At 37.4% G+C, this 16,794-nt stretch overlaps 1 protein-coding gene across 6 annotated transcripts in view; it reads left to right on the top strand.

Moving 5' to 3' along the window:
- The window catches only part of BPTF (bromodomain PHD finger transcription factor), a 156,399-nt gene that overhangs the window by 92,565 nt on the left and 47,040 nt on the right, over positions 1 to 16,794 (top strand). For all 6 annotated transcript variants that reach the window (XM_055320077.1, XM_055320086.1, XM_055320047.1 and 3 more), the window contains 6 exons: positions 2,340 to 2,469; positions 3,418 to 3,556; positions 6,531 to 6,710; positions 7,785 to 10,080; positions 14,293 to 14,417; positions 15,409 to 15,537. In XM_055320077.1, the coding sequence (XP_055176052.1) occupies positions 2,340 to 2,469; positions 3,418 to 3,556; positions 6,531 to 6,710; positions 7,785 to 10,080; positions 14,293 to 14,417; positions 15,409 to 15,537 (2,999 nt within the window). The remainder of the gene's footprint in view (positions 1 to 2,339; positions 2,470 to 3,417; positions 3,557 to 6,530; positions 6,711 to 7,784; positions 10,081 to 14,292; positions 14,418 to 15,408; positions 15,538 to 16,794) is intronic.

Raw genomic sequence — 16,794 nt, 5'->3', positions numbered from 1 at the left:
ATAAATATGAAAGGCCAGTGGACATAAAAATGTTTACTTTTCTCGTAATTAAAGAAATGTCGATCAAAACTCTAGGATATAATTTTTTATCTCTCAGTTGGGCTAATAATTTAGAAGTTTGGTACTAACTTGAGTGAAGGTGTGGGAAAGGGTGGCTTTATAATTGATGGCGGCATGAAGTGTACAATTCTGAAGAGCTTTATGGCTTTACTTGTCAGCATTTTACTTGTCAGTGCAAGAACTTCTGGACTTAGCTACCCCACCCCTGGGGGTACTGGGGGTACTCTACAAGTTTACTAAGAAAGACACAAAGCATTTTTTCTTATAGCTTTGTAACAGCAAAACAAGTACATCAAGACCCTGGGCACCACATGGAGATCGGGAGTGGAGCTGAGGCTTAGTGCCTACTCCTGGTCACATTCTCCATCGAACCATGGAGGTGTGGAAGAAACACCTGCCACCCAATGTGCCTGCCAGTATGGAGTGGCAGCTGGAAGCTGCACAATACCAGCACCATGGGGTTTCCTTCCTGGGGCATCCAGGCTGCCAGCAGTAGCCAAGGTTTCTGCCTATCCAAATGGAATTGCACTCCTTCAGAGCTAACCTTTTTTGCTTTCAAAACATAATGATTGTCTTGGTGGCAGTGAAAACAATAGAATTTTCTCAGGAGTAGCTAACATCATAGATTAACTATAGTACTACCTCACTGGCCTGATATCCTCAGCAAAGTGAAGCCCTTGTACTTGGTGGTGACAATGTTTGTTTCCCATGTGAACACCAAGAGCACAGACTGAGCTCTCAGCCCAGTTGTGTTCTGCCCCGGTGGCCTCCCTGCACAGGGCTCCGTTCCTGGCCGTTGTCAGCAAAGATTGCTCAGTTGCTGTGTCAGACCTGAACTTCTGGAGACTTTTAAAGCTTAGCCCACAAAAACTCTGTTGAAAAATACTACCTGATCCTGGCTCAGTGTAGTGGGTTGAAGCTATCAGGTTATCCACCACGCTGTGCCTACAGAGCATGCCCCACTCCCTTGGTCCCAAGAGTAGTAGCCAGTTGATGATACTTAAATAAGTTCATCCCCGGTGAGAATCAGCTCCTTTTCCCCTCCTCCCGTCAATTGTGAGAGAATGAAGTATGTTTGCTATAGTAGTGGTTGTGCAGCTAATAGGCATTGAGCTCTCAGCCTGGGCAAGACTAGATTCTAGGGTCTATATCATAGGACACAAAGCTTTCTTCAAAGTGGAGATAAATAGGGAGTTTTTAGTGGGAGGATAGAGATAAAAAGAATTAAATCCCTTTTCACATCTTTCCAGAACCTCCTCCTCCCCTAAGTTGACAAAAGATCTCTCTTTTTTTTTTTTTCCACATGGCTTTACATGCAAGATTGGCTACATCTGGGTAGGGTGTGATAGAGCAGTTTTTTACCACTACAGCTCTTAGACTCCTCTCTCCATAGGTTTTGATCAGTGTCCTTGTTTATGGCAAATACTCCCATTCACAAAAATCCAGTCTATTCATCTTTTTTTTTTTAATTTTTAATTTTTCAGTCTAATCATCTTAATGTAGAGCCCCACCACAGGCCTGCCTGTCTCCTTACTGCTGGGTGCAATGATACATTTTACACCCTGAAAAGAGTGTGGCCTGTGCCCTGTGTTTAATGACTGGTGCTAATCAGTGTGGGTCCTTCTTTCCTAGCCCTTCCCCTCACCCAGGAGTGGGAGCCTCATGGGTCCTTTTCTCTATGGATGTAGAAAGCCTGAATTCTACATTTAGTGGACCCTGTAATGACTTTAAAACTCCCAATGCTAGATAGAATTAGAAATATTGGTTAAAATAAAAGATTTTGGATTTCTTGGTCTTTTTGGTGAGAAGGAAATAATGTACTGTATAATAGGGAACTGGTTGAGTAAATTATAGTATGTCCGTGCAGTGGGGTATATTATTTAATTATTTAAAAAAGATCTGTATCTTCTGGTATGAAAAGATCTTCTAGTGTAGTAATTCATTGAATACATGCTATGTAGTTGTGATTGTAATGTAGTATCTGTTTTGTGTAAATAGGATGTTGGTGTATAGATAGTTTTAGGAATAAGCCATAAGGGAATATATTTCTTATAAGGACACATATAGGAAGGATGGCATGTTTTTGCTTTTTTCTGCTGTTTGATTTTTCCTGTTATAGAATTGTACATCTAGTTATTTTTTGATTGGGGTTGTCTGGGTCGTGGGATTATAGCTAACCAGCCTTTGATTCTGTCCTCCTGATTTTCAGTACTGTATTTTTATCTTTTTTATTTTTCAAAGTTAAATGCAGTTCTGTCTTTCCATTCATATATTTTTAGGTTACACAGGATGACATCAATTGAAAGAGAAGAGAAGGAGAAAGTCAAGAAAAAAGAGAAAAAACAAGAAGAGGAAGAAACAATGCAACAAGCTACATGGGTAAAATACACATTTCCAGTTAAACATCAGGTAATTCTTATTACAGTCTTTTAAAATAGTGTTAACCATTTCTGAGACTTGTATTCTCCAACTTTGAATACTTAAATTTTGTTTTACTTTGACATAATCTTTTCTTTAATGTAGTTGGAACAAAGTAAATCTTTCTGGCAATTTTGTAAGCATAGGTTTATCTTACTAGAATATAAGTGAGCTATTAGACTAATTTGTTGAAATTATTAGAAAACTGTAAAATTGTGTTACATTTTTCATATTAGAAAAGGGGATAGTTCACCTTGGAAAAACATGGGTTTGAACTGCATGGGTCTACTTACACACAGATTTTTTTCCAATATAGGACAGTACTGTAAGTGTATTTTCCTTTCTTATGATTTTCTTTTTCTTTTGTTTAAAGATTTATTTATTTTAGAGAAGGATGGGGGTGGAGGGGCTGAGAGAGTCTTAAGCAGACTCCTCTCTCAGCATGGAGCCCAACAATGGGGCTCAATCTCACGACCCTGAGATCATGATCTGAATAGGAACTAAGAGTCAGATGCTTAACTGACTGTACCACCCAAGCACCTGCTTCCTTATGATTTTCTTAATAACATTTTCTTCTCACTAGCTTCCTCTATTGTAAAGAATGTAATATATAAATATGTATAGCATACAAAATATGTGTTAATCGACTGTTTATGTTATTGGTAAGACTTTGGCCAACAGTAGGCTATTGGGAGTTAAATTTGGGGGGAATTAAAAGTTACACATGGATTTTTGACTGCGTGGGGAGGAGTCAACAAACCCCCATGTTCAAGGGTCAGCTGTATTCAGTTTTTCATAAATATTTGATTCCTCTTGAAAATAAAATTGACTGGTAAACTTATTTGCCTATTTTTCTTGTTTGGTAAAAATGTATAAAACCACATGTGCTTTATAAGTATTCTCATTCTTGTTTAATCAGAATGTTTTCATTTATACCAGGTTTGGAAACAAAAAGGAGAGGAATACAGAGTAACAGGATATGGTGGTTGGAGCTGGATTAGTAAAACTCATGTTTATAGGTTTGTTCCTAAGTTGCCAGGCAATACTAATGTGAATTACAGAAAATCATTAGAAGGAAGTAAGTAATTGAAGTTATTTTTTCTATATCATAACTTCTGATTTTGTACTATTTCTTATAAATTTGTAGTGCATTGACCATATTTTTCTGGAATATTTTAATAGAACATGCAAAACTACCAATGTAGTTTATTTATTAATAATAAGTTCAAATACTTCAAATTACTTTTTTTCTCAGGATTTTTATAACTAGGATTTCAATTAAAGAAAGACGATAGAATAGAACTTCCTAAGAAAAAGAAAAAGAAAAAGAAAAAAGGCCTCAGCACCTAATTGTTTTTCTAAAATCTTAAATTCAGTATTACTTGACTTCCTAAGGAACCACCTCTTTGGTAATCTTGATGTTGTAGCACATTACAAAACCAGAAGGGAGGTGATAGAGACTTCTGTAAACACTTCCACATAAATGAGGGAGATATTAACTCCATTTGTGCTACTCGCTAACAACGAATATATTTAGAGTCACAGAATTCTAGAGGGGAACTGCCCTATTAAGACACCATCTGTTTTGAAACTCACATTCCATGAGTAGATTATTTCATGAAGATGTGAAGTTATGTACAGTTCACACAAATAGAACTCTGACTGGAATCTATGTCTCCTCGCTCCCACTGTCCTTTTTTGCACTATACTTTGCCATCACTTTTTTGTTACCTGATTATTTTCAAAAGCAGTTCTGCTCACTGTGCAGTGTAATTTGCTAATGTATGGTGTGATGTGTTCTTTCCTATGAAGTCTACGCTATAGTGAGTACTGTGTACATACCTAGCTAACTAATTTGGCTTCTTCGTGAATGGTTCTGCTGAATCCTGGACTGGTTGAGATATTTGAAATTATTAATGTGATAAAGTTATCATTTTGGATTACCTTTTTAATGGAAAAATACTTATTTCATAAGGGTCACTGGAATTTATCGGGACTAGAAATGTCTTGCACATAATAGATGCTCAGTGAATTGTTCTATTTGCCAACTAGAACTATTCAATATTAAATTTTATTATTGTGATCTGATTATATTCAAGCCAAATGTCCACTATAATAAATTCTAAAAGATTAACATTTTTTATTGCCATTTTGTTGCTCCAGTTACCCACATAGCACGTAGAATTATAGAGAGCTTTTGTTTAATTATATCTGACTTATTTTGTCTTGTGTAATAAAATCCAGATTATCAATAAGCAAAATATTTAGGTTTTTGCAGATTTATCTCATATCCACTTTCCTTAGCATACTGTTTCTATTGTCCAAATTCTGGGCCTTTATCCAGTCAGGTACCAAGTTGGTCTTACAACATCTTTTGAGCTTTTCCTCTCCGGTGATAGCAGTGCATGTGTTAGTATAGAATAAGAATTACAGTGAAGGCATTAGTATTAGTAACCACCAGTTTATAATCTCAGAACTATTGGTCCCTATAATAATGGTTAACCTAATCTGATCATCTGACAGAGGCACAGATGTGCTGGAAAAAACAGAAATGCGTTTCAGGGAACCTTGACTTAGCATCAGAAGACTAGAGTGTTCAGCTTGTTTGACTGTGTCACTTATTTCTAACCTCCATTCTAACTCAGACTGAATGCCTTAGCTTTGCATATTAGTTTACAAGTGTCAATAAAGGTACTGATGTGCAAGGATTAACAAAGGATATTAATTGTCTTTATGTCTAGAAGATCTTTAATGGAGAAGACATCCCAAGTATTTTATAATTGTCTATTTTAAGCATCTGGGTTCTTAAAACTTTTAGGTGGAGCACTATTATATAAAGCTCTTTTTGAGAAACTTGAAATCATTGAAAAAATATTGCTCAGTTGTTCTGAAATAACTAAAGAAGCATTGAATAAGGAGAGTATCAGTTTACTTTTTGTCCTTTTGTTACTTGTCCAGACACATCCTATCACTGTTTTCTATGATTCGTTTCTTCTCTCCCCAGTATACTACTGTCTTGACAGATACCAAGTTTGTTTTTTGCACTCTTTTCCCTTCCCTCAGCTAGATCTTTCTGGAAGGAGTCATTTGTTTAAATAAGAAGTAGGTACACGTTGCTAAGTCCTTGAGATATTTGGGATCAAGTGAAGAGAATAATAAAGGGTAGAAAATGCCTGTAAGGCCCAAGAAAATTCACCTGGACAATAGTTCTGTATCATGGGCTTGATTTTTTTTTTCCTTATGGAAAATTTGAAACTACACGAAAGTAAAAAAGCATCATCTTTCTGTCATTCTCCTATTAGTTGTAATAATCTACTTTTTTTCTAGAGTCCCCCCCCCTATGTATTTAGAGCAAATTCCAGAAATTATGTTATCTACCAGTTCAGCATATATCTCTGATTGGAGTGGTCATTCCATAAATTATGCCATTACCATTCAACGCACTAACAATATTTAACATGTCCATCTTGAGATTCTCAGTTACTATTCTAGTTACCCCAGCTGTGCCAGAGATGCCCTTTTAATGTTGGTAGTAAATCAGGTCCAGACAAGGCCAAACATTGCATTTGGTTATTTCTCTGAAGTCTCTTTTAATCTATGATAAATACAGGGATTCCCTACCCAGAAAAAAAAAAAAAGTATACAAACAAACCTTTGTAATTAATTTCACTGGCTCTTAGATAGCCTTGAAGTCTATCCACGGACTCTGGGTGAAAAATACTTAAGTATTTATTTTCCTAATATGGTTCTTTAATCTAAAGTATGTTAGAAACACTGATATAGACTTTGTGGAGTCATTGAGCAGCTGAAATAGTGTCATATATGAAAGATCCTGAAGTACATCTAAAATGTGCTCATTCCTCTTATGCTTTAGGTCAGTTGAGCATGTTAGGAAAGTATATACTATCTTCAAGTTTTGTATTTTTTAAATAGAAAACAGTATAGATTGCTAGAAATATAATTTCCACTGAACTAGATTTGTTAAAGCAGATTGCTAATGTTCAGAATACCTATAATTATATATATATACACACACACTCAATTCTTTTTAGCCAAAAATAATGTGGATGAAAATATGGACGAATCAGATAGACGAAAAAGTCCACGGAGTCCAAAAAAAGTAAAAACAGAGCCTGATTCTGAGAAAGGCGAGGTAAAAGATTCAGATGCTGCAAAAGGGGCAGACCAAAGTGAAATGGACGTTTCCAAGATTACTGAGAAGAAGGACCAAGGTAAGGAGAGTCAGGTGTGGAGGGCAGCCTGGGGGTGATAAGATTGTAATGGATCTGGTTCGCACAGCAGGAGAGGTACTGCCTTATATTTCTTTGATAGCAGCTTTATTGAATCACAGCTCATTTACTATATAACTAACCCATTTAGAATGTACAGTGGTTTTTAGTATTTCACAAAGCTGTTCAGCTGTCACCACAGTCCATTTTAGAACATTTTCACCACCCCGAAAATAAACATCATACTCCTTAGTACCCAGTTTCTAATCCTCCCTAAATCCCCCCAGTCTACTAGTCTACTTACTATCTCTATGGATTGGCCCTATCTTGGATATTCTGTATGAATGGAATCACGTAATACATGGTCTTTTGTGACTTGGTGTAATGTTTTCAAGATTCACCCATGTTATAGCATATGTCAGCATTTTATCATTCCTTTTTAGTTCTGAATAATAGTCGATTGTATGGATGTGCCCCATTTTGTTTATCCATTCATCAATTGATGGACATTTGGGTTGTTTCTATTTTTTGGCTGTTATGAATACAGATAAGGACATCCTTGTACAAGTTCTTATGTAGACATATGTTTTCATCCCTCTTGGGTAAAGACCTAGTAGTGGAATCCTAGGTCATGAGCTGATAACTCTGTGTTCAGCCTTCTGAGGAACTTATACTGTCTTTTGTGAAAAGTCATTCTTTAAAAACTAGGTAAGCTAGATAATGTATAAGCCTTAAGATATTTTATGACTATGAAATCTCTTACATAAAATTTTCCATGAAGGTACTGGCGTATGTCACATGCTAAGTAATTTTTCATTGTAACATTCCAACTGCAGATACTAAGAATCAGAGTATTTAAATATTTACAAAATGTCTGTTTTTTGACCTTTTATAAAGTTTAGCCCTGTCCATTGACCTATCTTAATCATGTATCAGGAGCTTTCAAATATGTATATTTACACTGAAGCCCCGTGAGTGAAATGAAAATAAACATTGGTGGTTTTTAAAATAAAAATATTGTGAATTCCACATTTGAGACTAAAAGTTAACACTTACATAAATGTGTTTGTTTCATAGATGTACAAGAAATTTTAGATTCTGACAATGAGAAACCCTTTAAGGAAGAACCAATGGAGATAGATGATGATGTGAAAACAGAGCCGCATATAAACTGTCAGGAAGGTTCTCAAGTAGATGTGGTCAATGTCAGTGAGGGCTTCCATCTAAGGACTAGTTATAAAAAGAAAATTAAATCATCCAAACTAGATGGACTTCTTGAAAGGAGAGTTAAACAGTTTACACTGGAAGAAAAACAGCGCCTTGAGAAAATGAAGTTGGAGGGTGGAATTAAGGGTATAGGGAAGACGTGTACAAGTTCTTTGAAAAGCCTTTCTGAGTCATCAGTAATAACAAAAGCAAAAGAAGGGTGTCAAAGTGACTTGCTTAGACAAGAACAAAGCCCTAACACAAGTAATGGTAAATCTGAAGATGTGATTCGAGGATGTTCACAAAGCGATTCCTCAATTCTTAGAATCAGTGATCCTGGTCATACAACAAACAGACTTCATCCAAAAGATCAAATGTTAGATGACATCTCCATTCAGAGCCCAGAGACAAACTGTCAGAAACAGAATTCTGTTGGAAATGACATAGATGAGAGTCTCTCTCAACCTACTAGTCAAGGCCGGGAACTTAATAAGGTTAAAACAAGAGGAAGTGACTTTCTCATTGATGACTCCAAACTAGCCAGTGCAGATGGAATTGGTACTTTGATCTATAAGAACAAAAAAACACCCATACAGGAGGATAATGACACCATTGTTTCTCCTTCCCAGAGCCCTTCACTTCCATCAGTACCTAAAAGTACTGATGATAGAGATCTCCCATCTCTGTCAAAAGCAGTGGACTTTGAAGGAAAACTAGGATGTATCTCTGAATATAACAGCACTTTGGAAAATAGTTCTGATACTATGTCTATTCAGGACAGCAGTGAAGAAGATATGATTGTACAGAATAGCAATGAAAGTCTTTCTGAGCAATTTGTAACTCAAGAACAAGGTATTGAAGGCTTGGAACCATTGAAACGTGATTTTGTTCCAGATAAGTCCACTAGCAACTATAAGAGACCACAGGGTAAGGTAACTGAAGCAAATGGTAGGAAGCCAAGTCAAGAACAGAAATTAGAGGAGAGATCAGTTAATAAATGTATTGATCAAATCAATCTAAAAAGTAGCACTGACAGAAAGAATAATGAAAATCGGGAGTCTGAAAAGAAAGGACAGAAAGCAAGTACTTATCAAATAAATGGAAAAGATAATAAACCCAAAACATATTTAAAAGGGGAATCCTTGAAAGAAATCTCTGCGAGTAAAGTAGCAAGTGGTGATCTTGAATCAAAGCTTAATAATATAAATAAAATAATTCCTGAAAATGATATTAAGTCATTGACTGTTAAAGAATCTGCTGTAAAGCCATTCATGAATGGCGATGTCATCATGGAAGATTTTAATGAAAAAAACAACTTGGAAACAAAATCACGTTTACTGAGATCTTCAGATGCTGCAGGCGACTACCAAGATGGCCTAGACACCCTGCCATCAACCAAAGAGTCTGAGACCATGCCTCCACTGTCTTGTCCAGAAAGCAGTTCAACAAACCAGGTAGAAGATATGGAAATTGAAACCTCAGAAGTTAAGAAAGTTACTCCCTCACCTGTTACTTCTGGAGAGGAATCTAACCTCAGTAATGATTTCGTTGATGAAAATGGTCTGCCCACCAACAGAGATGAAAATATCAATGGAGAGTCTAAGAGAAAAACAGTTATCACAGAAGTCACCACCATGACATCCACGGTGGCCACAGAATCAAAAACTGTAATCAAAGTAGCAAAAGGGGATAAGCAGACTGTGGTCTCTTCCACAGAAAACTGTGCCAAGTCCACTGTCACAACCACCACTACAACAGTCACAAAGCTATCCACACCCTCCACAGGCAGCAGTGTGGACATCATCTCTGTGAAGGAGCAGAGCAAAACTGTGGTCACCACAACAGTGACAGATTCGCTGACCACTGCAGGGGGCACTCTAGTGACATCTATGACCGTGAGCAAAGAGTATTCCACAAGAGATAAAGTGAAACTCATGAAATTTTCAAGACCCAAGAAGACTCGTTCAGGTACAGCTCTGCCATCGTATAGAAAGTTTATCACCAAGAGCAGCAAGAAGAGCATATTTGTTCTACCTAATGATGACTTAAAAAAGTTGGCCAGGAAAGGAGGAATCCGAGAAGTCCCTTATTTTAATTACAATGCAAAACCTGCCTTGGACATATGGCCTTATCCTTCTCCTAGACCAACCTTTGGTATCACTTGGAGGTATGTACTTTAAAATGTATTTGGGGAAGGGAGAAAGTCTTAAAAGCATTTTTGAGTAAGCATATCTCATTTTTTACAGAAAAAAAAATGAGATAATAAGAGACAGGGAAGCAGAAATTTAATGGGCCAGGTTAGTAATGGAAATAAGATAACAGAGAATCTTGAATTTGGCTGGCTGGGAGGTACTCAAGTTTATTTAGGGTAAAACTTTAGGGAAAAATGTTAAGAGACTTGAAAAGATCTAAATCTTTAAAATGAAATTCAGTTTTACTTTCCTCAAGACAGAAGAAACATGTCAAACATAGTTGGTTTTGTGGTTTAACTTTCTGAGTTATTGCCATGTGTTTGCCTTGGGAATGAGAATAAGAGACTTGGATAGTCCACTTTCTGGAATGTTTGTACTTTATTTCTATTAGGTAATTCATAGAAACATAAGACATAGGAAACATGCCTGTGAATCACACCGAGTTCATCATAATGTGGAAATCTTCCTAAAATAATTTATTTGCATGATAAACATTTGTTTTGGAGTTCTCTGTTATTTATGTGAGAAGAGGTCTCTGAGATTCCTTAGGGATTTTTTAAAACCCAGAAATAGTCTTAATTTAAAATTTTCTGGGTATTAAGCTTTGGGGATGAGTCATAAGTACATAGTGTTGGCAGTTGTAAGATCATGTAGTTTCATTTTGGGAAAGGATCTTAGAAATTCTTATCTTTTATGGATGTGTAATAAGTTACCTCTGGCCACAGAGGGACAGAGTTAGGAATAGTGCCCAGTTTTCCTAAATCCCCAGTCCAGTACTGTATCTGCTATATCACATTTCACATATCTGTCCTTGCTTTGTCTTTTTTCATGTCCTTGTCTTTTTATCTTTTCACCCTCACAACTCAAAAGGATGGAGGAACATAAACACTGAAAACAGTTCTGTGGGGCATGCTTGCGAGTCAGGAACAGTCTTGATGGCTGCTAGATTTTGATAGGAAGCTGCAGTTACTTCAAGTGACTGAACAGATTCCATTTCACTTTAAGCTTTGTTTCTGTGTGTCTTTACTATGGTTCCAATTTTTTGTTTTTTTTTTTAAGTTAAAACCATGCCTTTTTTTGTTTCTTTTATATTATAATTAGTCAGTATTATAAAACAAAACCAAAACAAAGTGTAAATGAGTACTCTCTCTAAAGGAGTTAACTTATTAATATGACCAGTCACAATTGGTTTGACCAAGGTTTTTATAACTCATCTTTTGATTTGAATTAAAATATCATCACTCCATTACACATTCAATAGAGACAGCTGAAAAGTACAATTTCTCTGCAGGGCCTGCAATGAAGGATTTGCAGAATCCTGCAGGGAATCAAGGAACTCTTCATTACAGTTCATGGATTTATAGGATTACTCTGCACTTTTCTGCTTTCTTCATTGAGAGCGGTCCCAAAGTATATCCTTGACTGTCCTGCAGGTAACTTCTTTCCCACTGGAAAAGTTACTATGTACAAATATTTTAACTAAAATGACCTGGCAGTGGTGGAGGCCAACCTTTCTGCGCTTTCCTTTTCTGAAGTGGAAGGTAGGCTCAACTGGGAAGCACTTTTCTCTGAACCAGTTCCGATCAGGTGTTGCCCAGGGCCCTTTTCTGCACGGCTGGGTTTCAGGAGCCTTGGATTGTTATGTTTTAATATGCACTGTGGGCACAGTTGGTATCTGTTTAGTTAATTTCTCATTTTTTACTGGAAGGAGATACCTTCCTGTACATTTTAAACAGATATTGCTGTCAAATACGTGCTAACGTCTTAATCTGCTGAAGTTGAGGGAAACATAATCCCTTGTATCTAACAGGGGCATGGGTAAATAAAGTATTCTTGATTTAGAATGCATTGTTTAAAAGTGTATTGCTGTAAAAACCATGCATGTGAAATGCATTTTTATATTCACACTTGAAAATAAAAAAATCTGTCTGATGCTTAGAGTAGAAGCTAAGAATGCCAGGAAGTGCATGTTTGATATTTATTAATTTAATGTTAAGGCTGAGCAGTAGTGAAAAGTGAAACTTGTCTTGTCAATCCATTAGGCCTCTCTTTTCCTCCACACTGTCCATTCCCTTACTTCCTTTTTCCTGGGCCCTGATTCTGTGTTTCATTATCACTCTGAACCAGTAGTTGTCTCACAGTGCTGGCCACATAATCCTCCTAAAAGTCAAATCTATCCTGTGAATGTTCTGACGGAGCAGAGCAAGCCTTCAAAGTGTGAACTACAACTGCAGGCCTGGGAGGAGGAGAGCGTCTGTCACCTGTGCACCATGTCTCTGAGAAGTATTTCCCTTTACAACTCATCCTATTCTGGATAAGTCTCAGAGGCCTTAATGCAGATTGCCTTTAACGCTCTTCTTTTATCCTTCCATTTGGTGCTGCACATTCTGCCTCTGCCCTCCTCTCTCATGGCAGCTTCGTCTCTTGCTGCGCTTCCACATCCCTGCCCTGCAGTCAGAGCATACCAGATGTGGTTTCTGGGAAGAGGTGTGTACTGTTGCACACTTTCCTTCTGAGCGTGTGTGTGCTCACAATCTTTGTCCTCTGGCTAACCTCACAATCTTTGTCCTCTGAGACTCTAGCAAAGCTCTGATCCCCATCCCAGAGCCAAGTCATGTGCTCCTCATGCTTCTCTGACAGCTTCTGAGGATATAAGAGCAGATTATAATTCATTTCCCTGCCTCCAGCTCCTTTCAGTTAGTCTGACACATATAGAAGGCACTCAAGTATTTTTTGAATGAATACATGAACGAATAGGCTTTTCGTGTATTCCCCACCTGGTGGTGTTTCCATTGCAAAACAAAGATGCATTGAAGTTGCTGTTCGGCTGTAGTGAGTGATCTGAGGAAGGGAGAGAATGAGAAACATTTCTCTTCCAAAATACATACCATTTGGCATTCAGAGTTCCCTAGGCATTTCTATGGGGTGTGGTCTGAGCATGACACACTTTCCCCCTTCCTGGGACATCCCTGCACTGGATAACATTGACTCTCCCATTTAAGAACTGTACTCCAGGTCAGAGGTTTCACAGGGCGACAGCATGACAAAGGAAATCTTGGTGTCACAGGTGGAGATGGGGATTTGAAAAGCAGCTGCAATTTTCTGGCTGGAGCATTCCCTTTCTCACATTGTTCATTTTCCCAGCTTAATGTTTAGAATAGAAAGCATTGCCTCTCAAATACAAATTGTCTTAAGGTTTACCTTCTACCTCTGTTAGGGGAGGAAATTATTTAAGTTTTATAGATTTTCTGTATATGCAAACAAGTGTGTTTATTTAAGTACATGGAAATGTCAACAGAGTGTTTAATTACACAAAGATGACACTAATAGAGAATTGATACCCTAGGGTTTCTTTACATTGTTTTATAGTTGGTTCTGTTTTGGGACATAATATTCATTACAGTTGTAAATTTGAGATGTATCTTTAATATTATTTTTAAAAGAATATCTAAAATGTTCGATAATTTTACACCTACTGCTTAGGAAAAAACTGAACACAGAGATTCCTTTGTCTTCTGATCAGTAACTGATAGAGTATTGTCCTTTTTGTTACTCATTGTATTGTAAAATTCTAAAACTATATTAATGTGGTTAAAAGTGTTCATTAATAATAGCAGGTATTCATCATCCAATAGTTCATGTTTTACAGAGCCACCATTTGGATGCAAAATTTCTGTCCATTTGGAAAGGTTTTGTTGGATTTGCAGGGGGGGTCTTTTTTTGTTTTGCATTTTGAGAAAATTTAAACAATTTGTTTCAGCTAAGTCAGTTAAGATTTTATCCTTTTTCTCAAAAGTCTTATCATCTTTAGTAACACAATTATATCTCTATTATCTTTCATAATTTCTCTAACATATATTTTGGAATTAGGCTAAATGTATAAAATTAACAAACTCTTGCCACGACAGTATTAAAATGAAACATGCTCATTTTATAAATTTATGTGGCATTTGAAGTGACTACAAACCCTTTTCTAAGTTGTTAGATGCATGTTATGCCTAGGGAAAAAAGTTAAGTTATTAAGGGATGTATAATAGTCAAAGTGCTTACAGAATCGTATTATAATTATTAAAATAATGGAAGCAAGAAATAGTTCTTCAGTCTAATAATAGAATGTGTATGTGTGTGTGTGTGTGTACACATATGTACACAATACATATGTAGTTTTTCTTTGGTTTTTCATTCAGGTATAGACTTCAGACTGTAAAGTCCTTAGCTGGAGTGAGCCTTATGTTACGGTTACTGTGGGCAAGCCTGAGATGGGATGACATGGCAGCCAAGGCTCCTCCAGGAGGAGGGACTACACGGACAGGTAAGGGTTTTTTATTTGCTAGTTTAAGTTTAAAAGAATAGTTCACTTAATTTTAAGCATTTCTGTTATTTATTAAAATACAATGCTTGTGTTTTAAAAATATAGCTTTGCTAATACAGCTCTGCTAAAGTTAGGCAGCACATGTTATAAAATCCTGGGGGTTGAGGGGGGCTCAAATTATAAGGTGAGTCACTTATATGTGAACAAGTCTGAATTTTTTTTTTTTAAGTCTGAATTTTTAAAAGATCTTCATTGGGGCACCTGAGTGGCTCAGTTGGTTGAGTGTCCGACTTGATTTTGACTTACTGGTCAAAAGGTCATGATCTCAGGCTCATGCAATTGAGCCCCACATCAGGGCTCCATGCTCAGCGCAGAGTCTACTTGAGATTCTCTCCCCACACCCCTGCACGCTCACTTCCTTGCACATGCATTTTCATTCTCTCTCTTTCGCCTACCCCAACCCCCCACCCAAAATAAATGAATCTTTACCAAAAAAGGGGAGGGTCACCTGGGTAGTTCAGTGGTTGAGCATCTGCCTTTGGCTCAGGTAGTGATCCCAGGGTCCTGAGATTGAATCCCACATCAGGCTCCCTGCAGGGAGTCTACTTCTCCCTCTACCTGTGTCTCGAGAGCCTCTCTCCGTGTCTTTTGTGAATAAATAAATAAAATCTTTATTATTGTATGGTATAGATCAGTTAAACTGAACCCTATGCTTGCTGCATCTCTCTTCTTTTATTATTTTGACTGTTTTGCCACCAGAAATTAAGCTGCCCCCAAACAGTGTTTTGCTCAGTTTAGAAATTTTCAAAAATGTGAGGAAGAAACTCAGTATTCTTGCACTCCAGCAATGGTCCTGAAATTATTAATTAATCAAATGTTTTTAAAAGTTTATTCCACATATGTCTCCTTTTTAAAGCACCAGATGTTGTACCTTTTTAGTCTCTGAATATTTTAGGTACTTATTAATACTGTGTGGATTAAATCACCATAGAAACATCTGAAACTGAAATCACAACAACAGAGATAATTAAGAGGCGAGATGTTGGTCCTTATGGCATTCGATCTGAATATTGTATCCGGAAAATCATTTGCCCCATTGGAGTTCCAGAAGCACCAAAAGGTAAGAAATAGAAAGAATTCTATTTTTTTGTTATTGACCTGTTAGCCATGTCTTTTACAGATTAAAATTTGAGGGGATCCCTGGGTGGCTCAGCGGTTTAGTGCCTGCCTTCGGCCCAGGGCGTGATCCTGGAGTCCCGGGATCGAGTTCCGCATCAAGTTCCCTGCATGGAGCCTGTTTCTCTCTCTCTCTCTCTCTCTCTCTCTCTGTCTCTGTCTCTGTCTCTGTCTCTGTCTCTCACGAATAAATAAATAAAATATTTTTAAAAAATTAAAATTTGAGGGCAGCCCCGGTGGCACAGCAGTTTAGCACCGCCTGCAGCCTGGAGTGTGATCCTGGAGACCCAGGATCGAGTCCTGCATCGGGCTCCCTGCATGGATCCTGCTTCTCCCTCTGCTTGTGTCTCTGCCTCTCTCTCTCTCTCTCTCTCTCTGTGTCTTTCATGAATAAATAAATAAAATCTTTAAAAACAAATTAAAATTTGATTATAATCATTTCCTAATTCTTTTTTTTAATGATTTTATTTATTCATTCATGAGAAACAGAGAGAGAGAGAGAGAGAGAGAGAGGCAGAGACACGTAGGCAGAGGAAAAAACAGGCTCCATGCAGGGAACCCGCCGTGGGACTTGATCTTAGGGCTCCTGGATCACACCCTAGGCTGAAGGTGGCGCTAAACCGCTGAACCACCTGGGCTGCCCTCATTTCCTAATTCTTTATTCCACTTTTGAAAAAGATGTCTTTTCAATGCAATCTATTATATTTTTAAAAATGATATTTAAGCAATAAACATAACAAGATTTCATTAGACACAAATTGATACCTATAGGCATTTTGCCAAGCATAGGGAGGGTACAGAGAACTATAATCATACCTCTTACAAGGGTTCTAGGGGGCCTGGTCGGTTGAACCTCCGACTTGGTTTCAGCTCGTCATGATTTCATGGGTTGTGGAATTGAGCCCCACGTCAGGCTCCTCACTCAGAGGGAAGTCTTCTTTCTTGAAAGATTCTCTCCTTCTGCCCCTCCACCTGCTCATGCTCTTGTGCATACTCTCTTTCTCAAAATAAATACATAAGTCTTAAATAATAATACCTCTTATAATTAAGATGTAGAGCAGTGATTGACACCAGACCATCAGCTCCAAGAGGGCAACTACCAAGTCTGTCTAGTTTGTTGTAGTCCTGACACCTGCTGCTGAAATCTGACACATAAGTGGTCCCTGAACATTTGTTGATTCAAGGGTTAAAACTGTTGTGA

This window comes from Nyctereutes procyonoides, unplaced genomic scaffold (assembly GCF_905146905.1).
Source record: "Nyctereutes procyonoides isolate TBG_1078 unplaced genomic scaffold, NYPRO_anot_genome, whole genome shotgun sequence".
NCBI lineage: Eukaryota > Metazoa > Chordata > Mammalia > Carnivora > Canidae > Nyctereutes > Nyctereutes procyonoides.
Note: the sequence above shows the minus strand (reverse complement) of the source record. Positions and strands in the feature narration are given on the sequence as shown.